Below are 26,548 nucleotides of genomic sequence, written 5' to 3' on the forward strand. Positions count from 1 at the left end.
TTTTGACAAGTATTAAATTAAAATTTGAGATGATTCATACGAGTTGGGTATTGAAAATATAAACTGTATTTCAAAAGTAATTATTTTTCTCTCGCATGTTCGAAACATGATTTTTAGAAGACTCTAAACAAAACACTACTGTTAATGGCAGTTTCGTTATGCCATAGCACACTGTGGTTAATAACCAGCTAGTTTGTTTCGTGGGCTTTGTTCTCATGTTTGTTATTTGTGGGCTTTATATCTGTATTTGATTTTGTGGCCTTGAGTTGTGTTTGGTTAGTATTGCCCTTGTGGACTGTGTGTCTATGTTTGTTTCATGGCTTCAGTTGTGTTTGATTACTTACCCTCATGGATTGTGTGTTCATGTTTGTCTTTGTGGCATAAGTCATGTTTGGTTATTTACTCTCGTGAACTGTGTGTCCATGTTTCTTACCTGTTCTGTTGAGTTCTCACAATTTTAAATTTTGATTAATATGTATTTTTGAAATTTCAATGGTTTTGGTTAGTAAGTATATTATTTTGATTTATGCATGAGGAAATTTTTTTTTTTAAGCATGATAGAATAAAGTGCTTCCAATTCACTTTCATTTTATAGTTATGATCATGATTTAAAGACTTATGCATTATTATGTTGATTTATCATCTTTTCAGTTAGTTTGCATTATTATTTAAGTTTATTACTTTAATTCTTTAAAATTCTATTTTGGAAATGCTATCCACTAAAAAATTTATTTTAGTCTCAAATTCATTAGCTGACACTGATCCTATCATTGACCTTTAAAAGACAATACAGTTATATTTGGTGGAAATTTTTCTTGGTATTGTTACCTTTTTGTGTAAATATTTTAAGACTCAAGTATTTTAAATTTAGAGGAAAAGTCAGATGCTCCACATAGATTGTTGTTAAACTTTATTCTGATTTTATACTATTTGCTAACTGGAAGAAGCTATGCTCTTGATTGATATTATAATCTATAAAATTTTTGTGTTGTAAAATTTACGAGAGATTTTATTTACAATGAAGTTTTTGTCAAAATTTCTACAAATACATTGAAACTTTACTATGACAATTAGTATTAGAAATGTTAGAATTTTCATATATTTTGATTATTTATTTTTAAAATGGAATGAATTTTTATTTTGAAGTTTATAAGAATATGTGAAGTAGTTTGTACCTGTGCCAGTTACTCTTTACTTTCAAGCCGTGACAAGATTGACAGCGATGATGGGGATCGGACGATAAACTTCCACCGGCTATAATTTGGGTCCTGCAAGCCGTGATCCACCCCTCATTAATATTATTTATTGTAGCAGGTGGCGCCATGTCAACGTGCATGCAAGAGCCAACTTGTAAACTCTATATCTACCACCACCCCTATCGCTATATTTATATACTCTCTTTATCTTAAATTATAAAATAATTTTAGAAAAATTTTGTTGTTTTTTTCTAAAATATAAAACAATTTGAAAATTTTTTTTTATTAATAATACTTTTTCAATATTATCCTTCAAGTGAGAAATAATTGAAATGATATTATAGCATGATGATTAAGTGTATAGGCACATTTTTAAAAATTTATAATTTTTTTGAAAAAAATAAGGTTTTAAAGTGCCATTATTGTGTTTTATTGATATACATAATTTTATCTCAAATTTTTTTATAATTTGAAATGGAGGAAGTATATTATATTGCACCCACTCAATTTTTTTACGCATGTGTATGTGTTCTTGTAATCCGAAAAAATATATCATAAGATTCGTTTATAATTATATAATATTTTAACAATTTAAAAATATTTAAAGTGAAGTCATACATTTAATAGATTATTTTTAAAAAATATTAAGAACATAGAACAAGTTTATAATTTTATTATTTCTGTGTGGATGGGTGCGACAGAAACTGTTAAAATATTTTATTCTTGGTGTACTCAAACTAATCTTAACGAAATATGCAAAATAAATAATAAAACTAAATTTATTTAAGTAATTACTTAATGGGCTAAATGGAAAATCACCCCTAAACTATAGGTCTAGGAGTGTCACAAATTCTAAACTCATTTTTTATATAATATTTTTTTAATTTTTAAAAATAGTGTAATATTACCTTACTATTAAAAAAATATTAAATTTAACCATTAGTTAATCAAAAAATTATAAAAAAATGATCTTGAAAATTATAAAAAAGGACTTTTTTTTTTGTAATATTGGGCTCGTCTTCATTAGTGATCATGGCATGCTGCTCTATTTAAACATATTTTATTTTAATTACACACACACACACACACACACACACACACACACACACACACATATAGCGATAAGATCTTTTGGAATAACAATTTTTTGGGAAAATTTTTTTTTCACTGACTATGGTTATGATTCCCAGCAGGGATATGGTTCTATTAAGATTAGAAAAATGAAGGAGATGCAAACATGGTATCTCCAGATGGTGAATGAACTTCTTCGGCGTGCTTCCGATGAAGATATGTCGAAAATAATGTCGAGAACCTCCTCTCAACATCTTTCAATTTTCCTGGAAACAGAAGAGGACATTAACGTTAACGGTAAGAAGATTCATGAAAATTCCAAGATATTAGTTTATAAAGCATTATTATTATTTTTTCATATATAGAACTTTTGACAATTTAGGAATCATAATCATTCTTCACCTGCAACGATGGATGGTCACAAAATCTTTTGCCACAAATTTATAATTGATTTGCGAATTTTCTCACTGAAAGATAAAATATTAAGTAAACAACATCAATATGTTTTCCTCTATATTTTAGTTATTTAAAATTTCAACACTGCAATTCTTTATTCTCTTCACATTTTTATTATCGTTTTCTCCGTTACTCTCATCTCTTCTCTCATGTATTATTATTATCCCTCGTCGAATGAAGAATAGATGGAAGTTTGTCATTCTTAATTAATCTTTCATTTTTTGTTTTGAATTTCAACTTGTCTCTTTTCTTTCTTTGCGTACAATATCAAACAAAGAATTTTAAATACATGAATTTTAAATCTCAATTTAAATCTATCAATTCAAACACTACCGGCTATCTTTTGACTTTTGTTCAATTAGTATAGACATTTTCTTTTATTTTTAATATTTTACAAATACTCCTTTTAAAACTAAAATGCAAATCATAAAAAATAATTCTTGAATAATTTTTTCATAATTACACGTCCTTCTATATGATAAAAAATACATGGAAGCCCTCTCTTAAATATTGAAAAAACGCACAGAAATTTCTTCATGTGCCTTTTAAATGACACATACTTTTCCGCTATTTTTTGGGGAAAAAATATTACCATGGAAACTGACTATTTCGATGGATCATATTCTATCAACATTACTATTGATATCAGCTTCACCTTTATATCATCAGTGAACCAAGATCACATCGAGTTTCTTAAATGACTAGAAACTTAATTCTGTTATGTGGTAAGAGTGACTTTTGTCTAGGTTGCATGAATTTCTTAACTCGAACTGATGCAATGATAATCGTATATTGTTTCCGGCCAAAACAAAACTTTCAATGATAAACTGATTTTATGATTTGGACTGTGAATGATTGGATAAATAGAGTCACAGTCGATGGCAACACCAGCTTCTTGTATAATAATAATAATTGAGACACCGCTAATGATTGCTGCAAAGAACGGTGTGATAGAAATGGTGGACAAAATTCTGGAATTGCTTCCGTCGAGGATCAAAGATGTGAATGATGAGGGAAAAAACATATTTCTACTAGCAGTAGAATATAGGCAAACGGGGGTATACTGGTTTTTGAGGAAACAGACAAAGTTTAGCGGAAGTATATGTCGAAAAGTGGATAAAGAAGGAAACAATGCATTGCATTTGGCAGCCAGGCTTGGAGTAGAGCATGATTGGCTGAATCCTGGGGAAGCACTCGCCATGTCAAGGGAAATCAAGTGGTTTGAGGTGCGTATGTTTGCTACTAATTCTCCTTACACTAATGAGGTCAAGATATTAAAATATAGAAACATGATAAATGGAGCGAGAAGTGAAACGGACCGTTTCACTTAAATGTACTGGACCCTAGTCTCAGCCCAATAGTATTATTAAAAAAATATTTCCGTTGATTGCGTTTCAGCCTTAGTTTAAATTACCTCCTTGGACCCACTATTTTTTGTATTCACGCTGTGACCCAGGAAAGTTCTGGAAAGTATAATTAGTTCCTTAACTTCTAGAATTACGTTTTGGACCCAAATCTCTTCCAGAATTACCAATTTACACCTGGATACCTTTCAAAATTCCATTAAGTCCCAAATTTGTTCTCTAATTCCTAAAGGACCCCAAGGACTTTTGAAATTATTTTGTGTTGTCCTAAGGTTATAAAATTTGTGGCTTTGTGAATTATTGATGATGTTTAGGATCTTGCAGCATTGATAATGGACATACCTTATAGGTGTGACATTATTAATGTGATTTTGATGGTTGGTTTTGAGGATACGCTAATAGTACTCTTTATATGTGTTAGATATTTGTTATACCCTATAGGTATGGAAATGTTTAATGCATTAGTTTGTATGAACTTTTGTATGAGCTAAATTTTATGGTATTTGAGCCTTCTTGGTGCATAATTGTAGTTGCATAATTGATAATCGCTTGTTAGGGAATTCTATTTATAATTTTGTTGTGCACGCATAATTAATATTTCCCTATGGGACTAACTATGATGACTAGAAAGAATCCCTGAACATGCATCTTACCATTTCTGAGAAAGATTTAGCTCTGAGAGAACCCAAGCCTATGGATCTCTCTTTTGAGTCCAGTGCTTCTGAAATGGCCTTTCATAAACCACAGAGTGAGTCCAATCGAATCTGTCTAGTAATCATCAAGTAAACAATTGAAAAGGGAATTAGGGACAGCATTCCTGAAAAGGATACTATAGTGAAATACTTGAAAGCTGTTGGTAACAAATATAAGAAGCTTGACAAGACTCAAAAGAACTACTATTTGTCACTTCTTGACAATACTCACTATGATGGAGTATCTAGTGTCAGGGATCATATTTTAAAGCTTGTTCATTACTATAACAAGCTTAAATTATATGGAATTGACTTGGGTGAAAATACCTTAGTTTACCGTGTTCTTCAATCATTGCCACCGAAGTATACATTCTTGAGGACTTCATATAACTTACAAGAAGTTGAATGGTCTGTTGACCAAATGATATCAATAGTCACTCAAGAAGAGGAAGCTATAAAGAAAAATTTCTCTCACTCAGTAAACTATATTTCTCATGGCTCTAGTAGCAAATCTAGAGGGTTGTATAAGAAAAAGAGGAAGAAGCCTGAGGCCCCAAAGGCTCCAAAGCCTAATAATCCAACTTTTAAGAAGTATGGTGATAAGAGTAAGAAGCCAAGAAAGAAACCCTTTAAGGGGTTATGCAATTATTGTAAGAAACTTGGTCACATTAAAACTAATTGCTTCCAACTGAAGAACAAACAAGAAAGTGAAGGTACAATTCTTCAAATTACCCTTCTAACTCTAGTTTATTTTGAATTTAACACCATTGAAACTTCCTTTGACTCATGGTGGCTAGATTCTGGTGCCATTATACATGTTGTGAATTCTCTATAGGGGCTAAGAAACTAAAAGGTTCCAAGTGAGGCACAGAGGTTAGTCTTTGGCATAGCAGGGAGTAAAGCATTAGTTGAATGAATTGAAATTATTTCTTTGTATTTAAATTCTAGTCATATTTTAAATTTGAACAATGTTATTTATATACCTTCTGCGAAGAGAAATTTAATTTCAACTTCTGCATTGGATATTTGTGGCTATTCATTCTTCCAAGGAAATGAGAAAATTGATATTTGTTTTGATTCCATTAATGTTGGTTATGCTTCCTTGATATATGGTTTATATCGATTGAATGATTGGTTACTCAAACTTCCTAATCTCTAAATTAATACTGCTATTGGGCATAAACATCAAAGACCCAATGATAATTCCTCTATGTTATGGCATCGTCATTTGGGTCATATCTTTAAAGAGAGATTAGAGCACATGGCCAAGCAAGGTGTCTTACAAGACCTTAATTTCTCAGATTTTGAGACTTATGTTGACTGTATAAAGGAAAAATTCCCTGCTAGAGCTAGAATCAAAGGGGCAAAGAAGTCTAAAAATATCTTAGACCTAATCTATGCTGACATCTGTGGACCTATTACACCTCTGGCTATGGGTGGTTTTAGATATTTCATCACCTTCACAGATAATTACTCTTGTTATAGATCGATTGAACTCTTGCGTGAGAAGGGCAAGTCTCTTAATGCATTCAAGACCTTTAAGATAGTAGTCGAATTAAAATCTGGCAAGTTGATCAAATGTGTGAGATCTGAGAGAGGAGGAGAATTTTATGGGAGATATACTAAGACTAGTAGGAACCCTAGGCCATTTGCTTTGTACCTTTAAGAGCATGGCATTGAAGCTCAATATACTATGCCTAGCATCTCGCAGTAGAATGGGGTTACAAAGAGGCAAAATCGTACTCTTATAGATATGGTTAGAAGCATGATTAGTCACTCCTAACGACTAGAATTCTTGTGGGGTGATACACTTAAAACTACTGTTTATACTTTGAATCAAGTTTCTAGTAAGTCAGTTCCAAAGACTCTATACGAGTTGTATTTTAGAAAGACTCTTGCACTTAAGCATATTCAAGTTTGAGGTTGTAAAGTACAAGTAAAACCCTACAATCCACAACAGATGAAGCTTGATGCTAAAACTATTGATGGTTTCTTTATCGGCTATTGTATCAAATCTCATGGATACAGATTCTATTGTCTAAATCATACTACAAAGGTTACTGAATCTGATCGAACTTATTTCTTTGAAGATGCCTTAGACAGTGGGAGCTCCGTGCCTAGGCATATCACTTTACGTGATAAAAGCAATATTTTACCTATGCCTATCGTAAAAACCCCTTATGTTGACAGAAATAATGCTATGAATCAGGATGAAGCTGAAGCTGAACCACCTTTAAAGGGTAATAAGGATCTAGTTATTGAATCAAAATGATTTCAAAGGGTTCGTAGGTCTGCTATTCTAGATGATTACATGGTGTATTTGCAAGAATTTGATTCAGATACTATTGATTGTTTAGACCCAATATCTTATCAAGAGGCTATTTCTAGCTCACATTCTTTTGAATAGTTAAAGGCCATGAGTGAAGAAATCACCTCTATGTATTGCAATCACGTATAGAAGCTTGTAGAACTACCAAAGGATTTTAAATTGGTGGGTTGCAAGTGGGTCTTTAAAACAAAATGAGGAGCTAGAGGTGAAATTGATAGATACAAAGCCAGACTTGTAGTTAAGGGCTACAACCAAAAAGAAAGTATTGATTACACAGACTTTCTCTCTAGTATCCACTAAAGATGCTTTAAGAGTGGTAATGGCTTTAGTTGCACAGTTTGATCTTGATCTTCACCAGATAGATGTCAAGACTACGTTCTTAAATGGTGATTTGTATGAAGTAGTCTACATGACACAACTTAATGGTTTTGTTGAATCTACTAAAGAACATCTAGTGTGCGGATTGAAGAGATCCATTTATAGGCTAAAACAGGCCTTTATGCAATGGTATTTGAAGTTTGATGAAGTTATCACCTCGCTTGATTTTATTGAGAATGTCTCAGATCAGTGTATCTATCAGAAGTTTGATGGGAAAAATTTTGCCATTCTTGTTCTCTATGTTGATGATATCTTATTAGCCAGCAATTCAATGGATTTTCTCAATAAGATAAAACACCTATTGTCTAGGCATTTTGACATGAAGGATATAGGTGAAGTCTCCTTCATTCTTGGGATACAGATTCATCGTGATAGATTTCGTGGTATTCTTGGTTTATCACAAACCACCTATATTGAGCGAGTACTTAAGAAATTCAGAATGGATTCATGTTCTCCCTTACCTGCTCCTATATAGAAAAGTGAACTATTATCAGAGTTACAGTGTTCCAAGGATGATAAGAAGAGGGCTGAAATGAGAAAGATACCATACGCTTTTGCTGTTAGCAGCCTTATGTATGTTCAAGTATGTACTTGGCTAGATATAGCCTTTGCTATTGGAATGCTAAGTCGATCCTTAAATGATTTGAGTCTAGATTATTAGAAGGCTGCTAAGAAAGTTATGAGGTATCTTCAAGGTACAAAAAATTATATGTTGACCTACAGAAGGTCAAATTCTCTTGAGGTTATTAGGTATTCTAATTATGACTTTGAGATATCAGAAGATCTTGAAATTGTTGGCTTTTTAGATTCAAATTTTACCTCCTGTCTAGATGACCAAGCTATATTTTCATGTTGTCTGGAGGAGTTTCTTAGAAAAGTGCGAAACAAATACTTCCAGCAGTTTCATTTATGGAAGCTGAGTATATTGCTTGTTTTGAAACTACACGTTAAGCTATATGGCTGAAAAATTTGATATCTGGCATGTGCCTAGTTGAGTCAATATCACATTCTCTAATCATTTACTGTGATAACAAATCTGCAGTATACTATACTAATAACCATAGAAATTCCAGTCATACAAAGCATTTTGATATCAAACTTATGTTTGTGAAAGAGAAAATTGCTAAGTCTTAAACTCGTGTGCACCACATTCTTAGCACGCAGATGCTTGCAGATCCGCTGACCAAGGGCTTACCTGTAAAAGTTTTTTAAAATCATGTAACTTGTATGGGTATTGTGAATTCTTTTGATGCCTTAGTTTAATGGGAGTCTGAGAATCTTTTGTATTGCAATTTCTCTTTAGGCTTTGTTTTCTTCTGTGAGTTATGTTTAGTTTAGTTAGATGCATCTATATCATTTATATCCCCCATAGGATTCAATGATTCTATTATGGTACGTTATGCATGTCACTTGTTTCCCCATAGGAATAAGTGATTTATGCTGTTATCTTATTGAGCTGTGTTAGAATAAAATTTTATATTTTATTCAGATTATGAGACATTATATCACTTGTTTCCCATAGGATCCAGTGATTTTATGAAGTTTTATTTTTTGAATTTTGTTTGTGGCTTATTTATATATCTTGCTTAATTAATGCAATTCAAGTGGGAGATTGTTGAAATATTTATTTATGGATTAACATTAATTAATAAACTCAAACAGATTGGTCTTTATGATCTTGTGTGAACCGTAATAGGTGAACCACATAAATGAGCCAAATGGACAGAGGCTCAATCCACAACCCAGTAGCCATCAGTTATTCTCTATTTCTTAATTGACTGAGTCAGAGATAATGGAATATAATTATTTAATTATTTAATGAAGCAGTTACTGATCTAATTCTTATAAGTCAATCAGTCGATAACCACTAAACACACGATACATTTTTTTCTACTCCATTATCTCTACACTCTCTAAAGACTTTGGGATTTAGTGGGTTGTGCGTCTGTCTACACTCGAGGTGATCGAAGTATCTCTAGCAAGTGGTTATGGATTCTTCATGTACGCATACATTATTATACTTGTCATATGAATTGAGATATATAATTAACATAAAGAAGTTAATGCTCGCTGGTTTGTCGGAGAGATACAATAAGAATATGGAAACCCCAGACGACATCTTCAAAGACACTCACAAGGATCTGATGAGAAGCGACGGAGAGTGGGTGGCTAAAACCTCACAATCATGTTCTGTAGTGTCCACCCTAGTAGCATCTGTGGCCTTCGCCACGTGTGACGCTGTGCCGGGTGGTTACGATAGCAGTAATGGCTACGCAATCCTTAGAAATAATAGAATATTCACATGTTTTGCGAGCTCCTCATATGTGGCCCTTTCCTTCTCCCTCGTGTCCTCCATCTGCTTCCTGTCTATAGTTGCTTCTCGTTCCCAATCAGTCAGCTCTTGGAAATACCTTCCTTTCAAACTTTACTTTAGTATGCACTTCATGTTCGTCTCCATTCTATTCTTGTGGATCTCTTTCTGTGCTGGTCTTTTCTTCTTGCACGACAGCTGCTCTTCTATGTTATTATATTCGTCCGTCATCGATAATCATCCTTTTGCTCGTCATACAGCTCCCCACATTCATTGTTCCCGCATTGTCTAGCCTGAGGCTGATTCCAGGCCCTAGACGCAAGACCACCCCTCCCATCGTGTTCCGGTAGTATGATAATTTTATTAAGTGCATGTCTCATTATTTAGTGCTATAAATTAAAGTACTATGATAATTTACTTGCGTCTTGGCGTTATTGCCAATATCGGTTATTCAATAATTACCGGTAGCTGGTCAAATTGTAGTTGGTTTTTACAAGGGTAGTCCGTTGGCCGCATTTATTTATAATTAATTTTTAGAACTTAATTCACATTAATTTTCTTTTAATGTACTTATTTATAATTTTTTAAACTTTTTTCTGTAATTTTCTTGGTTGGTTGATGGTCAAAATAATGAAGGTTTAATGGAGGAAAATATTGCACACAATTTTTAATACTTCAAGTACGACATTATACCACTTGATAATAAATAATTAAAAATATTATATTTATTTGAAAAATATCTTTATTAAAATTGTAAGCAGAGTAGGAATCATACTTGTTATGTCGCAAACTTCAATCTTCACACAGGAATTAATGGAATTACACTTTGAAACTCGATTTTGGCTACACAACAAATACATTTGAAAAAAAAAAAAAAACTGGGGGAGAGAGAGAAGAGAGAGCACTTAAAAAATGGATGCACACAAATGTCTCAAGAATGAGAAAAATGGTTCAGACAACTCTCAAATAGCCTTCACGCCTGAATGAAAAACTAGGCAACGTGTGCATGCGGTTAAACCCCCACACATTTTCAAGTAACAGGAGACAATTGCACTTAAGATCCCAGATATATTACTTGTGATGACCCAGAGTTTTTTCAACATTGTGATAAGGCCTCATTCCACAATTGGGTTTATTTATGATCTTGATCCACCGAAGGTGGATAAACCAACAAAAATATGAAAGAATTGATTATTATTATTATTATTATTATTATTATTATTATAAATCTTCTAAATTTATATTTAAAACCCTTTTAAAATTGGAATATCTTTAACAGAGCCAGCAAGTAGATTCATGAAATTTATATTATTTATCCTTTATCATGTGTTAAGGTAGTCAACACAAGATGAAGGCTACGCAAGTAAGGAATATCATGTGGGTTTAATCGATGCTATGAAACAAATTAAAGATGCAACATTGTTGTAAGGATTTATCTCTATCATTGTCAAGAAGGTTACAAGCTCTATCTTCCCCTGCCCTTTCTTTCTCTCGGCACTGCGCAAAAGGACTGAAATTTACACTTGACTTCTTTAGATTAATTAACAACAATATAACTGTCTCCATCCAAGATATCATCAAATGCAATCTGAATACATGAAATGAGTTATTGGTTATAAAATACATAGATTGAATTACAATGTGAATCCATTGTACCTGGAAACCTTATTCTCATCATCATAATCACAATCCTAAGGAATTCCAAAGACATTTCATCATATGCTTTCAGCTTGTCATGCAAGTTTGAATGGCGCACACTATCAATATTTAGATTCCATCGCAGGATATAAAGTGGTGGTTGATTCGGTAACAGCAACTAATCTCTCATTTTATTAATTATATGCGATGGAGAGAGATCGGTCAAAGTTTCATAACAAGGTAGCTGAAAGGGACAGTATGATTTTAAATTCTTTAGTTTTTGTAATTGGTCCTCTTGTTTTGTGCTCTTCTATAGTTTTAGTATTTGGTTCGTTTTTGTTTTTTCTTTTTCTTTTGGAGGGACCTTTTTGATCACATTCCCCGAGTTCTCTCTCTCTCTGTTTTTTTTTTAATGCCTGCAGAATTTTCATCTACGTATAATATTTTTTTATACAATACATAATAGAATATGTTTTTGGATTGGATGACTTCGATAACGTCTTTCCTTATGAGTATATATATGATAGACCATCTTGAATTCAACATCTAAATCAATAATCACTAATTAATCCCAACCTTGTCAAGATAATCATTAATCACCTCAATATATAAGCAATGTTAGCTCAGCAAGTACAAGTGATAATTATCCCAATAATTTAAGTGATCCAATGAATCAGTTGGTGATCATCATGTGCACAGCTTCTTGTCTTCTTGCCAATTCAAACTCGTGACTTCACTAGTGAAAGTAATTAGACACTTTACGAATGAGCCACAAGTTGGATTGGCATAATCATGAGCACCCCCAAGAAGTTAAATTATAAGTGAAGTCAAAGGCATAATTATCACGAAACTCAAAGTATACAGTACTGCATATGATAATGAAATAGTATAGTTATTACACACATATTTTTGCAAACAAAAAATAATAATAAAACTATCAAACCACACACATTTAAAATGAAAGTGATGATGGATGGTGTTGTTTGAACAACAGGACATATGCACTTAATTTCGGGGGTTCAAATCTGTTGCATGTTCCTTTTTCTTGGTCCTTCTATATCGGATGGCACCAACAGTCCCACGACTAGGGGCAGGAACCTTGGAAAACAAAGACATCAATGTAGGACCAATGAATATGGGTAGTAAGAGAATGATAAGAATGGCGATTGGAGAGCCAAGAACTCCGTAAGTTGTTGGAGAGTGATCGTCATGGAGCATGAGAGCGATCCACAATGAAAAAATGGAGCCAAACATGAATGACATGCCAATTTGAAGCATGAAAGGAATGTATCTCCAAATGCTAACAGATTGATAACGAGAAGCAAGTATTCCCAAGAAGGAGATGGTGGAAATGAGGGACAAGGCAAGGGCCACGAGATATAAGTTTGGAAAAGCTTTGAATCCAAACTTGTTTCTAAAGATTGACTTGCCCTTATCATTGGAACTTTCTACTACCATTGGAAATACTATCGACGAAACTAGAGTCGATACAACAGAACATGCTTGTGAGGTTTGATTCAACCACTCTCTGTCGCTTGTCATTAGTTCATTGTAACTGTCTTGAAAGATTTTGTCTGCGGTTTTCCCATCATTGTTGTACCTCTCCAACAAATCAGGAGGCATTGATTTCTTCACAAACTGCATCACCATTTTTATATATACACCTTTATTTTATCTAAGATTTTGAATCAATCTTTGAGGTCAAGTAATTTAAATAGTTTGGTAAGAGGTAATGAAACTATTGGTTGTCGATTTGGTTCCTGAAATTTAATAAATGTCAATCAAGTATCAAAAACATCATAATCATGTTACTCCTTATGGTTTGAAAACATATAATCTTAGACACACATATGGTGTACCTTTTAACTCATGAATTGTAGAAAGAATTTCTGGTCTAGTGAGATCAAATAAGATTATAAAATTATGCATGAAACTTTAGACACTCAATTGATAAAAATTTAAAAATTTAGAGAGCAAAGTGATAGGTAAACTCGAGGAAGCAAAAAAAATCATTATTCCATTTGATAAAATGCACTTACCTTTTTTTTTTTACAAAAAGAAAAAAATATTTAATTATTTATTTAAATTGATGAGTATTTTAACTTTCCATTAGACCTGATTATGTGAAATAATTTTTTTTTTTTGGTATGAAGAATAGATCTTGCTAATAGCAGATATTTTCTCCTCTAGGTACTAAAAGGAAAAGGTTGATCCCTCCCAACTAAGTTGTTACATATACAAGGGCTGGGATTTAAATCTCCAACCACTTGTTTAAGTAACGAGAAATCCTGTGACTCACATAAACTTGAATTGGTAAGCCAAACAAATTTTAGTAGCAACTATATAAAAACGAACCTCAAACCACTTGAATTCCTCTATCATGGTAGTTGTTTGCATATTTAGGTTGGCACCATTCATGGCGGCCAAGTGCAATGCAGTGTTTCCGTCTTCATCCACTTGGCTAAAAGCACTATCGGGAATGGTTTCGTCCTTTTGATCCGATAGAAACTGATATAACTTGGTCTGCCTATTTTCTGCTGCTAGTAGAACAATGTTCTTCTTCTCACCATTCACATCTTTAATCCTCGACGGAAATAATTCCACAATCCTCTCCACCATTTCTGTCGCACCATTCCTCGCAGCAATCATTAGGGGTGTCTCAACTATTATAGATCCTGGCTCTGTCCAATCATTCTCAGTCCAAAGAGAAAATTGGCTATAAGGATAAAAAAACTTAAATATTTAGGCATAAGTCCCAACTTCAAAAATAAAGCTTGCTCAGGACGATAGTACTTGAAGAGTTGAGGGACAAAATATATATTTTTATTTTCAACGAAAGCATCAAAATACCCTTCATTCTTCTGCATTCGCCTCTAGAGTACAAATTATTGAAGATTTATGGATGACTTCAAAAGATCAGTGCAGAAAAAGGAAGAATATTTTGTTATTTTGTTCAAAAATATATTCACGCTAGGACCATGGTCCGATCACCTGCAAGTTTTAATTATGCATTTAGGACTACTTAATTATGCCCAAATATTTTGGCCTTATGGTTCTTGTGGCCAATTTTCCCCAGTCCAAATCACAAAATTAGATTGTCATTGTTACATCTTCAATCAAGAAATTTCATGGAAACTAGCTCAATTCTTGCTACAAGCATGTAACTATCCAAATTAATACTCTGTCTGGTACTAATTATAGAGCAAAGTCAACTAATTATAAGATTCTTAAAGATTTGTAATTAATATTCTCAAATTTGTAAAAACATGAAAAATGTTCCAATAAAATTAATGAGTATAATAAAATATTGTCAGAGAATTAAAAGCGCAATTACCAACAACTTGTTGCAATTAAAGAATGGGAAGACATTTTTCTTAATATTATATTTTTGGAGTTTTTCTTCCTCTCTATTTTTTCCCTCATCTGAATGAAAGGTAAGTGATCCAATAGTGAAGGTGAAGAACGACTACTGCTCCTAAGATGTCTAGTTTCATATGTATAAAATAAAATCATAATGCTTTGATTACCACTGTCGTCATGTTTTATCTTTAACATTTCTTCATCGGAGACATGCTCAAGAAGTCCATTCATTATTTGACCATACCATTCGTGCTCCTCCTTCATTTTTCGTATGTCACGAAGCCATTCCCCTAGGAATCAGAACCGTTAGGTTAGTAGAGACGAAACGTTTTCAAAAAATAATGGAGAATTTTTTAAATAATTAAAAAAAATATGTTCATTTCTTTCAATATATAGTTTCACTAAATAAATACTCGATCGTAAGATTATAGCTGACAACTCATTGCTCATGTATGCAACACACAATGCATATATAGATCAGTTAGCAACTTTATACACACACATGCGCGCGCGCATGCGTGACTTTAATCACTTCAACTCAAAATATCAAACAAAAAATTGTATGTAAATTCAGACAATTGAGTAATACACCAAAATTGTCATGCTCTCTTTGTTTGGCATAAACCTTCAGGAAGAATGATAGTAATTAAGTCCCAAAAAAAAAGAATTAATGATAATCAAGTCCGCAACAAAAATTTCTGAAAAATAAGTTGTAAAAGATTTAAAAAATTGCAACTTCAAGAATTTCGATTACAATTAAGACATTTCTAAATATAACAATCACTTTGTGATTATTTACAACTTATTTTTTAAAAAAATTTGTCAAAGACCCAACTGTCATTAATTAATTAATGTATTGTCATTCTACCAAACATTTTCAATGGGAATAGTGGTAGATATAGAGATATAGAATATAAATCACATCTCTATGTGCATATATGCATGCATGATTTTCATTTTATAAAGCATGTACATGCATGTATGCTAATTTTATATGCACACCGACAAGATATGTACTGCAAATATGAGTCACAGGATTTATTAGTTGCGTACCTGCTAATAAAAATAAAAACAGGAGGTACACTGGGAGGACTACAGGAGCGAACATTATATACCCCAACAGGACCAAAGCACTCTTCACCCAACGGTTATCAAATACTGCAAATATGAGTCACAAGATTTATTAGTTGCGATACATGTATGAATAAACCATATACCACTCGACTCCCAATCGTCAATTAATCATTTACATTCCCCATGTAAATCTTTCTAATAATTTCTTGGTAGAATATTAATGAAGGATCTCTAAAAGAATTTAATATCTGAGAAGGACCTGGATAGATCGGAAACTTGTTAAAAACTTGAACCTCACTTATTAATTGTGAATGTTTACTTGTTGGAAGTCCTTGCTAGATATTAAATTCTTTCAATGCTTCAATGATATTCTGCCTAATTTTTTTTTATTTATGTCAAATTGAAAGAAAGATATAAGCTAAGGAGAGAAGAAAATATTCATAATGGAGAGTGACTCGACTAAACCCTATTTAAACGAACTAAATCCAAACTATATATAATTTTTTTAATAAAACAAGTACCTTTTTTTTCCTTTTGTTTTTCTAAAAGAATACTCTTATTTGCTTTGTATGATTTATCCTTTTGTGTCCCAAACTCCACCAGATTGGTGGTCCCTCCATTTGTTTGTGATTCATTTGTGTATTTTTGTCTCTCTTGTTGTAAAAGGTAAAAATGTACCTTTTTTTCTTTTTTTTAGTTTTTGATGTGCTGCTATATTATAATTCCCAATTAGGGCTTGATGTAATCTATTTGAGATTAATTCTATGAAACTTTTTTAACAGCTTTTGTTTTTAATTTCAATTTCATGATTATTTATTTATATTTCTTTTAAATTATATTGATCTCTCTTATATATCATGTGAATTTTGCGATTGGCCACCAAAATATATTTAATTAAAAGGTACATTCAACAGACCGAGAGGTGAAGAGTGAATCTAGATTTAAAGAAATAAACTAAGATAACTGAATTGCATATAGATTTAGGAGTTCATGGTGACTTGCATTATAACTTCAATTCATGATTTTTAGTTAGGACTTTGGATAATATTCCACGAGAATGAATTGATTCAATCTTAATTGGAGAAAATAAAATTAAACCACCTTTTGTGCGAGAGGTACTTACCAATAGAAGAGCAGGATTCTAAACAAGAGAGTAAATCGTCGAGTGATGCTCTTTCACGTTTTTTCAATTTTTCCATCGCCGTCGCACCCTCCTTCTTTTTAACACTAAAAAGCCCTTCCAAGTTTCCAAGAAACAAACTAACCATATTATATATTCATGTACAATTTTGTAGATATAACTAGAAGCATCATGATATGAACAGGCAATCTTGGTATCTTTCTCCTATATTTAAAACCAAATAATACTATAAAAAATGATTTTTGATGGGGATAATATTTACAATTTATTTTTTATTTTAAATTAATTTTCCTAACAAAAATAATATTTAGTTAAAAAACATAATATAAATAGTCATATAAATATAAAATATAATTATATGTGTACTTTTTTAATAATATATCATTTGAATATGTGTGTGGTTAAATTAAAGGTACATTTCAGCTGATCAACTAGAAAGGAAGAAGATTCAAAAGCTTTGAGCAACAAGTCAAAGGTTCAAATGTTGGCCTTGACACAAATACAATGAACAAGTGACATAGCGGTGGGGTGGGTGATTGGTCATGCATGGGGTAACCATTATATATTTTTTTCAGGAACAATTTTTGGTGACAACAAATATCAGCGTTGGGTTTTAAAACTTTATTCTATAATTAGAATTGGAGGGAATATTCCTCAAGAGCACTTACGATAAGCAAGATGAACAGTGAAAAATCGACCATGGAGAGCAGTACTTTTGAAAGCTGAAGGCGTGACTGCTAGGAGATGCAGTGGAGATAACCCATTATCGTTGCGCTTCATCTCTTTCGACTTCACAAGATCTTCATAAAGGTGAAATATTTCCATTGCTATATCTGCCAAATCAAAGTAAATTAAATCACTTAACTTAAACACAGATATTAACATACGAAAAGAAAGAATATAATCCAATATTAGTTCCGATTTATTTATTTACCTATACACCCTTTTTCAATTGCACAATGAAGAATGGTATCATTGTTGTCCCTTGTGCAGTTGGCATATTTTGTTGCAGAAGAATCTGCATAGCTCTCCGTGTAAAGATAATGAAGCCAAAGAAAAGCTTGCTTGTTGCCATGGAGAACTGCCACGAAGAGCGGCGTCTCGCCAGCGAAGTTCCGGTCACTCAGTAAGGAGGGCTCTCTTTTACCGATCTTCTTGCAAACTTTAAGGTTCCCCACTCTAGCAGCTAAGTGTAGAACAGTGTTACCTTTCTTATTCTTTGCCCCAAACACCTCCCTCGCGTAGCTTATTATTGCTCCATCTTCAACCTTGTCTTTCAGTACAGTTTTCTCTTCTTCTTCAAGTATGAAGGATACCATTTTTGACGCCGCCCAGTGCACATCTTTAGCCAAAGCCACGTGTAACGCTGTATCTCCTTTTTCTGTTATCTTCTCCGTGCGAAGCTCTCTTTCTTTCTTGTATGTTTCCAGTACGTCGTACCACTTGCCTTCCCTAGCATCCCTACGTAGTTTCTCCACTTTTTCCTTCTTCTGGACGCCATCTGACGAACTCATTGTGTCTTGCAAATTAAATCTGAAGGTTATAGTTATGGAAATTGGAGCATACCAAACTGGAAATAAACCCGTAAAGAAGTTCAATAAGAAGCTTGCAAGAGCAAACTAGAAAGACTAATTACTTCTTGGCTCAGTCACCAGACACTAATCAAATGAGGGGAGCATATTTAATGTTCTTGATAATTCATAGATTGGCACCGTCTTGAAGAGAAAGACTTGCTTTTTGGGTCATCAAAAGACATAGCTCAATAAACAAAACAAGACAAAAAGTAGGCCCCTCACTGATTCTGATCCACCAACTAGCAAGTGATTAATTGAGGCTCATATCATTACTTTGCTACCACTTGAAAATTGAGTGATGTATTGTTATTGTGGAGATAAACTGGTGGCTAATTAATTCTGTATTATTCATGGAAAAAGATGAAGCCGTGATGATCAGGAATATTGTTATTGTGGAGAAGGCAAAGAAGTTCGATGAGTACAAGGTCGGAATTGAGGAGGATAATGAGGCCAAGTATGGTTCTGTTGAATAGAAATGACAAGGGGATGTGACTATAGGACTTTTAACTGTTATAGTAAAAGAGATTCTGGTACGGCCAACTAATCTTTCATTTTATCATGTTTCCTTGCTGCGCAGACAAGACATTGTGGTGGGCCTGTGGCATAAGTGATGCTAAAGAGAGATCGATTAAACTTTAATCATTAAAGTTTCATAATATAATGAGGTACGTGAAAGGAATTGTCTTTTGGTTGTTCTTTTTATGCTCTTTTGAAGATCCTATGAAGATCGCAGAAAAAAGGAGACCAATTGCAAAATAGGAAGACCATTCACGTGAAATGAGGAGGGGAAAGGGGAAGAGAGAGAAGGAGAGAGAAGAGGGAAGGGTAAAAAAATATACAATTCTTTTTTCAATTAATAATCCAATCGGATTTTGACCAAAAAATATAATAATAATCCAATCAATTGGATTTGAATCACAAGATAGGCCCAAATTTACTAAATATAATTGTTTGATTTTACCAACTTCTAAAAAATTTCAAGATATATTTTTTTATAAAAATTCACAATAATCCTCACATACAATATGCCATTCAAAAAACTCAAAATAAACCCCTGACCATTAAAACACCTCTTTCTCCACCACCAAAATCCAAGCCACCATCAACAACTGAAAAATTCAAAGGGATTGAAGATCTCTCAAATCCCCTAGGCACTATTGCTTCTATTAGAAATGTTTTCTTTGACTAGATCTTCTTTGAACAAAATAATACAGACTCAATTGCTTCAATTAAAACCTCTAGAAGTATATAAATTCTGAAGAAGATCAACACCTAGTAGATTTATCAAAAATTTCAATGGTTGAGCCTTAGCCTCAACTACAGCTAAAACAAAAATAATTGTAGAAGATTTTCCTAATGAAGAAGCATCCTTATATAGACAAGATGAGGAAGATCAAGACAAGACTTTCATGGTTATCAAAAAAATAAAAATGAACGGTCATCACATGCACACCTATTTTAGACATACATGACTTAAAGTAAAAGTAAAGATAGATGATATGATTAAAAGTTAACTGCTTTATTCAAAAGTCAAAAGTGAGTTTTGACAAAGTTTATTATAAGACAGACTTAATAAAAGAAGATGTGACTCAAAGCAGATTCCTTTCTTAAAAAGTACAATTTAATCGAATGTTGATAAAATTCAATTATTGTAATTAAAACACTCGAGTGAGTGAATTTGAGTCACTCATCGAATTTAAATCCCAATCAAAGAGTATAATTAGAAGTACATAAAAAAAAAGAGTATAATTAGAAGCTCCAAGGTTATTAAAATCTAAATATTAATCCTAAAAGGATGATGATAAGCAAATTAAATTAAATCTTTATAAACCTAAGCGATATTCTAAATGTCTAAATCCAAATTATATTTTATTTTATATTCCACCATTTTTCACTTGCTTAAGGAACTTTTCTATGGAGAGTTATCTCATATTCCGCCATTACCCATGATGTTTTGATCCGGAAATCATTTTGTGTTATAGCCCATAAATATTTTGTGGCGGAAATCGGATCACTGGGGCCCTGTCCATTTCATGTATGCTGCATGTCATATTTCCCAAACCCTAATGTATCTCCCAGCCAACCTTCTAATGAACCACTGTACCCCTGTTCGACGAATCACATCAACTCAATGATTTTTTTCCTCCTATACCAGCAACAGGTGAGCATATTCATTAAAAACATGATCCAGTTACTTGCGGTTTAAGATTATTGCGAAATAATTAACCACTCGGGCGAGTCTTTATTGGTCTTCATTATTTCTGCATACATGTACTTCTGTTTGGTTAGTATCTAATCATAACTGGGCTCAATGACCAGTGAATTGCCGACAGGGCTCATTCAATTCACACACCACTAATAACGTTTGCAGGAATGAGTGTGCTAAAATTCGGAAACCAGTCCAGTAAAGTAAGGGCAGGCATGTCCAACTTATTAATTCAAGTCTATTGAAATAAGTAATGACAACAATAACAATTAAGCACTTCAGGTAGAAGGCGAGGACGTATCAAAACTTTTTGGAAGATTACAACTGCTAAAAAAAAAAACAATTGCATGACTTCCTTAAACATGTCACACTTCGTCGCTGATGTGCAAGTTTTGTTGTTTAAGCTCTGCCTCAGTTTTACACAACAGGGTTCCCTCCCCCCTCTTTTGTCTGCTCTCCTTTCTACTTTTCTTAAAAGTCATGTTTCAGGTTCGAACTCTCCCACTGCCAGAAAATGGTTATTTTCCCTTTTGCCATTAGTCTGAAGAAAATTACTAATATGCCCTTATAACATTTTGTTTTATTCCTCCTGCCTGGTTCAATTTTTCGTTTGATCGAACATTCAGTTGAGGGAGCAAGTGAGATTTTGTCCCGAAGCTTCGCCTACCCTTCTCCAATCCATGGTCTCTCTGCCATTCGAAGTTGCTGCCGTTGCCGGAGTAGAGGTGCGCCGTAGATTTCTGCCAAATGCAAAACTCCTTTTCCTCCTCCTTTGATCCTGTTCAGAGTTGCAGAGAGGGCCAAAAATCGAAACTCATCTGCGTCTCCTTCAACTTTCGTTTGTAGTTCAGGCCACCACTCTCCTTCCTCCTTTCCGTTCATCTACTGCTGGCAACTGTGGGAGTCATCGTCCGTCCGCTGCTGTGGTTGTTCCGTAAGCTTGTGGTCTTCCTCCTCCATTCTTATTATTGCTGATTTTTCCTCTGTCGTTCATGTCGTACTGTGGGTGTTTCGATTCCCTTCTCCTTCATTCCTTCTGTGTGTTGCTGGTGGGTACGCAGGCGCTGTTTCTATTGCCATAGGTGATTCAATTTGTTGGTTCTTCCTCCTTCCCCCTACTCAGCCACCGGTCTGCTCTGCTTCAAGAGTAGGCGCAGAAATTTCAGGTCGCTTCCTTTGTTTCTAGCTCTGGTTTCTTGGTGACTTGAACCCCATCTCCCTTCTCTCCTTGTAATAGATATGCATGCTTGTGTGTGTTGATTGACTTGTTATGGAATTGATTCTTGAAGGGAATTTACTTATGTTAAAATAAGAAGATTTGGGATGCCTAGGGAAAAAAAATATTGAAGTATTGATAATTTATATTTGGGAAAAGATTTTGAAGTGGGAGGAATTTTGTATTATAATTTAAATAATGATGCATATAAGGTGTTTGCTAAAATGTTTAAAAGAAAAGTTTGGTTGGAATGGAGTAAATTAAGCATATTCATTTTATTAACGACTAAAATTTGGATTCAGATTGTTCGATCTCCATGTTGGATATTAATGTACGTATATCCATTGTGGTGAAAAACTTGGGCTATTGAAGTGAACTTGATGCTTGTTTAAAAAAAGAATGGTGGATTTTTTTTTTTTCAGATTTGATAATGTTAAGACAAATGATTAGTGATGATGATATATATATTAGTGGTTAAATTTCACTATTGCTTTGCACAAGAGGAAAGTGGGTTAAGCTATATTTTCTTTTAAAATTTGTTTATGAATTTGGATTGAGAATTTGCTCTTGGAGTTGTTGATTAGGTTCCTTAAATATTTTAATGAGTTTGGGTTGATGTTATGAAGTCTACAAGTGTGAGAAAAAGGACGTTTTACATGCATGTTTCAAACAAAATATATTCGTGAAGAATCATTGAAGAGCCTTAGTGATGAATCATTTATTGGTTATTAGGCGAACGTGGTTTGAGTACGATATGAGGTATCATTGTGAGCTAGAGAAAGAAATGAGATCTCTTTAAATATGGTAGTAGGGTCAGGGACAAATATTAATTGAGAAAACTTTGATAAGTTCTAAACAAGATAATGGGTTGATAAATTTTTGGTGGTTTATGAAGTAGAGATATCATTAAATAAATTTTTGATGGTTGTACTTACCCTACTATCTTCAATGTATTTTTTGAATTGTAAGTGTATTTTAGGCCTTAGGAGTTAGTTTACGAAATGTGATATCTATGATGGTGCCAAAATATTGATGTAAGTAAGAGTTGGGCATATTGTACCATGATTATGAATTATTTGATGGAAAGAGTGCTTGAACTCCCCTTTGTATGTTTTTAAGATTAAGGGTTGTATAGTAAAATTGTGAATTGTAAGTGTTTAGTATGATGTGGTGGTTGCACAAGTTAGTTTTGGTGTATTGCATGTGGTCTAAGTGATGTCAAAGGTTTTTGGCATTTGATTAATGAGTTGGACACTTAGTTTTACAAAAAAAAAGTTGAATAAATTCAAGTTTTGAAAAAAAGTGTCTAAATTTTGATTGTGTAATAATTTGATTATGAAACCAAAGCCATTAGTTAAAGCTTGGAAAGAGCTTCCGTATACACCTAGTTTGCATCGATCAGACGTCGGATGGAGGAATGGGGCACGTCGGAAGTTGCCCCAAAAGCTATCATTTGACAACAGAAAGCTATTGTCACGATGCATGGTGCCACGAGTCACGATGCATGGTGCCACGAGTCATGATGTATGGCACAAAAGCGAACATGTCGCATCACATGTTCAACGAGCCATGGCACATGCCCCAATTTTTGCAAAATTATTTTGTTTTCAATTTTTTTAGCAAATACACTATTATTTGAAATGATCGCATGCTTCCGCATAATTTGTGAACTTTGATTTGTTTCTTTTAAAGATTATTGAGAATGGTTTTAGTTTTGAAAACTTGAGATTCCAACTTTCCACTTAGTATAACTTGGTATTATGTTATTTACCTTAATCCAATGTCTTAATTGAAATTTAGAGTTAATTGTGTTTAGAGAAGGAGGATATTACAAATATAAATTATTTATAGTAGCCCAACTACACAAGAACCAAATCCACAAAATCTATATACAAGATCTGCACAACAATATAATCAAATCTACAGCAATACAAGAGTGTCGCTGGGCAACCAAGAACATTCTAAAGTCATATTATGTCAAGTGATCGCATAAATTGGTTTAGTACCTGCACGATCATGAAAAAATTGACACCACACATCACTCCTTTTCAACAGCCAATCTAGATATTGAAATACAAATTTAGATCATATGAAAATTACGTAAGCTTTGTAATGAGAAGAACACATAGAAAAGAGAAAACTATAAAAAAAGAAAAAAAAAAAGAGGAAGACTTTGTTCACCCTCATTTTCTCCTAATTTTTGAAGAGAAATTAAAGAAAAAAAACTTTATACAAGGTGGGACAATAATTTATTTGCAAATTTTAACATCTCCAATGTGTGTTACTGTTAATTTAGGGTGTGAACATTAAAGGGAAAGAATATTGAAGAACAAAAGTAAGTTAGCATACGAGCAGCCGTTGTGTAATGACCTTAAAAAAAAAACCCTCCTAATTTATATTTTATTTAAATTAATATTATGGCAAATGGAGATGGGTGAGTTAGTGAAACTTATGCTAATAGCTTACTTGAAGGTCTAACATTTAATTTTAAAAAAAATAGATTAATTTTATTTAGTTTAAGATTGTAAAAAAAAATTACCAAAATGTCCATATTTTTTTTATGTTATTAGAAGGAGTACTGGGCTCTCTCTTGTAATTTTAGCAATTTTCTAAAATTTATATTTATATCTTCCTTACCCGGTCAAATGCAGAGAAAAACGCGTCATTTTCTTTTCTTCTCCTCCTTCACATTTTCGAAGAATCCAGAACCACCGCCTCTGCTCTTCTTCGATCTCAGCTTGTCCACAACGTTCTCCATCCTTCCTCTTCAATCTTTAAAGGCACCGGCATGGGTTTATTAGAGAGCGCCGTTCATCGTTGCTGCCCCAAGTTTCTCCTCTTCCTTGTTCTTTCATCATTCAATTCGTCCCCTGCACTTGTGTTTGAGTTGGTTGCTGTCAGTTATTATTCCTCCTCTGCCAGGCAGCTTGTCGATGTAAACAGGTGCGACCGCTCTGTGCACCGCTGCTGGGAAATTTCACCGTGAGCTTTTCTTCCTCTGGTTGTCATTGTTTTCTGTCTATGTGCATCACTGTTCATTCTTCTTCCTCCTTGCTTTGTGCTATCGAAAATAGTTCTCCTCTCCTGTCCGAGCTGCTGTGGTTCAGTGTACAAGGTTCCTTTCCTCTTCCCCTCTACAGCGTGATAGATTCATCCTTCTTCCTTCTTTATTCTGCCGTGGTTAATATGAGGTGGGGAGATTCTAATCCTTCACTTCTTCATTGTTCGTTCTGTGCTCCTTGGTTTGATTGTCATGTCTTATTTATGTTATTGCTATTGTGCGAGTTATGAGGGGGAAAATTTGTTCGATCAACAGCTTGAGGTTATGAATTTGATTTTTTTTAGTTGATAAATCCATTCATGCTAGAACTGGAAGAAGGAGGAATTAGATTTAATTTTTTTTAAAGAGTAACTGATTTTTTTCAATTAAAGGATTGAAATTGGGTTGGTTGATTAATTTCAAAATCAATATTGTAATTTGTGGGAGATGAGAGGAAAAGGGAAGAGGCTTGGTATGAGTTTGAGAATTAATACATTATAAATGTTTGATAAAATGCCTGTTAGGAGAAGATTGCTTGAATATGTATTTTCTAAAATTTTATTGACTCTTAAGAGAAGTATGGCTAGTTTGAATGTTATTGATCCATGAACTTGAACCTTGCAAAGAAATTTGATTATGAAGTTAATATGTAAGTTGAATTCTTGGGAATGGTATAGTTGTTGATAAATTACTGAACAAGAGATTTAAGATTAGAAAGTTTTAATTGAATAATTGATAGTAATGCACCTAAGGTTATTGAGGCAAGCCTAAGAGATAATCATATTTTAAGTAAATAGATCGGTTTGGCTTGAGCAATATTGAAGAATTTATAGATATAAATGACGATAATTGGATATATTTTAAGAGATGAATTTTGGTATTTAGAATTTTGAAACGGTTGAAGTTGATTGGGATTGTATTAGAAGTGGAAAGAAGTTTTTTTATAGATTATAGGGAATTAATTAAAGTTTCAATTATTAATATTCTTATAGGATGTGCAAAAAAAGGGGGGATCTTGATAGAAGTTGAAAGGAGAAAACCTTTGAAATTTGAGAACATTGCAGGTAAGTGGATAGCGTCCCAACTGATTTTTTTTAAATTTTCTTTACTAAAATATTACATTATTTTTAAAATCATTTTAATAGCATTAATGTGATTATTGGATATTTGTTGATTAACATTTCTTTATGATTGAGAAATTAGCTTTACCAAATTTGAAATGTTATTTGATCAATTAAGTCAAGTTTGAACTTTGATTATGAGATTTTTATTTTATCAAATGTTGAATTGATACAGAGAATGATTCATGCGAGTTCGACGTTGAATTTTTTTCAATAAATGCAAGCATGAGCATCTGATATGAAATTTGATTCTGGCAGGTTTTAATGCCTAAAAGTATTCATGCGAGTTTGATTTTGAGAATGAGAACTGTATCTAAAAAGTGATAATTTTCTCGTATGTTTGAAAATGATTTTAAAAGGGGACTTTATATAGAACACTGG

General features: G+C 33.2%; 1 protein-coding gene and 1 long non-coding RNA gene across 2 annotated transcripts; one reads left to right on the plus strand and one right to left on the minus strand.

The window, feature by feature from the left end:
• Positions 1 to 12,308: 12,308 nt before the first annotated feature.
• Positions 12,309 to 18,680, minus strand: LOC129314687 (uncharacterized). Its single transcript, XM_054958191.1, has 7 exons — positions 17,945 to 18,680; positions 17,679 to 17,843; positions 16,993 to 17,106; positions 15,849 to 15,953; positions 14,963 to 15,085; positions 13,791 to 14,116; positions 12,309 to 13,073 (listed from the first exon to the last, which is right to left on the minus strand). The coding sequence occupies exons 1-7, from the start codon at positions 18,522 to 18,524 to the stop codon at positions 12,441 to 12,443; spliced, it is 2,046 nt and encodes a 681-aa protein (XP_054814166.1). The 5' UTR covers positions 18,525 to 18,680; the 3' UTR covers positions 12,309 to 12,440.
• Positions 18,681 to 24,687: 6,007 nt separating this feature from the next.
• On the plus strand, positions 24,688 to 26,106 carry LOC129312671 (uncharacterized). Its single transcript, XR_008593665.1, has 3 exons — positions 24,688 to 24,988; positions 25,081 to 25,197; positions 26,039 to 26,106. It is a non-coding gene; the product is annotated as an uncharacterized LOC129312671 (long non-coding RNA).
• The last annotated feature ends 442 nt before the right edge of the window (positions 26,107 to 26,548 follow it).

The sequence above is a fragment of the Prosopis cineraria genome, unplaced genomic scaffold (genome assembly GCF_029017545.1).
Source record: "Prosopis cineraria cultivar Desert tree isolate PC_DT_omini unplaced genomic scaffold, ASM2901754v1 PC6, whole genome shotgun sequence".
Taxonomy (NCBI): Eukaryota; Viridiplantae; Streptophyta; class Magnoliopsida; order Fabales; family Fabaceae; genus Prosopis; species Prosopis cineraria.

Excerpts from the sequence above, each read along its gene's own strand:
- LOC129314687 (XM_054958191.1), bottom strand. The coding sequence starts at position 18,524 with ATGAGTTCGTCAGATGGCGTCCAGAAGAAGGAAAAAGTGGAGAAACTA. Across the intron at positions 17,844-17,944 it reads AATTGAAAAAGGGTGTATAG|ATATAGCAATGGAAATATTT; the intron begins GTAAATAAATAA and ends TTGATTTGGCAG. Across the intron at positions 13,074-13,790 it reads AGGAATTCAAGTGGTTTGAG|TTTGTGAAGAAATCAATGCC; the intron begins GTTCGTTTTTAT and ends ATGGTGATGCAG.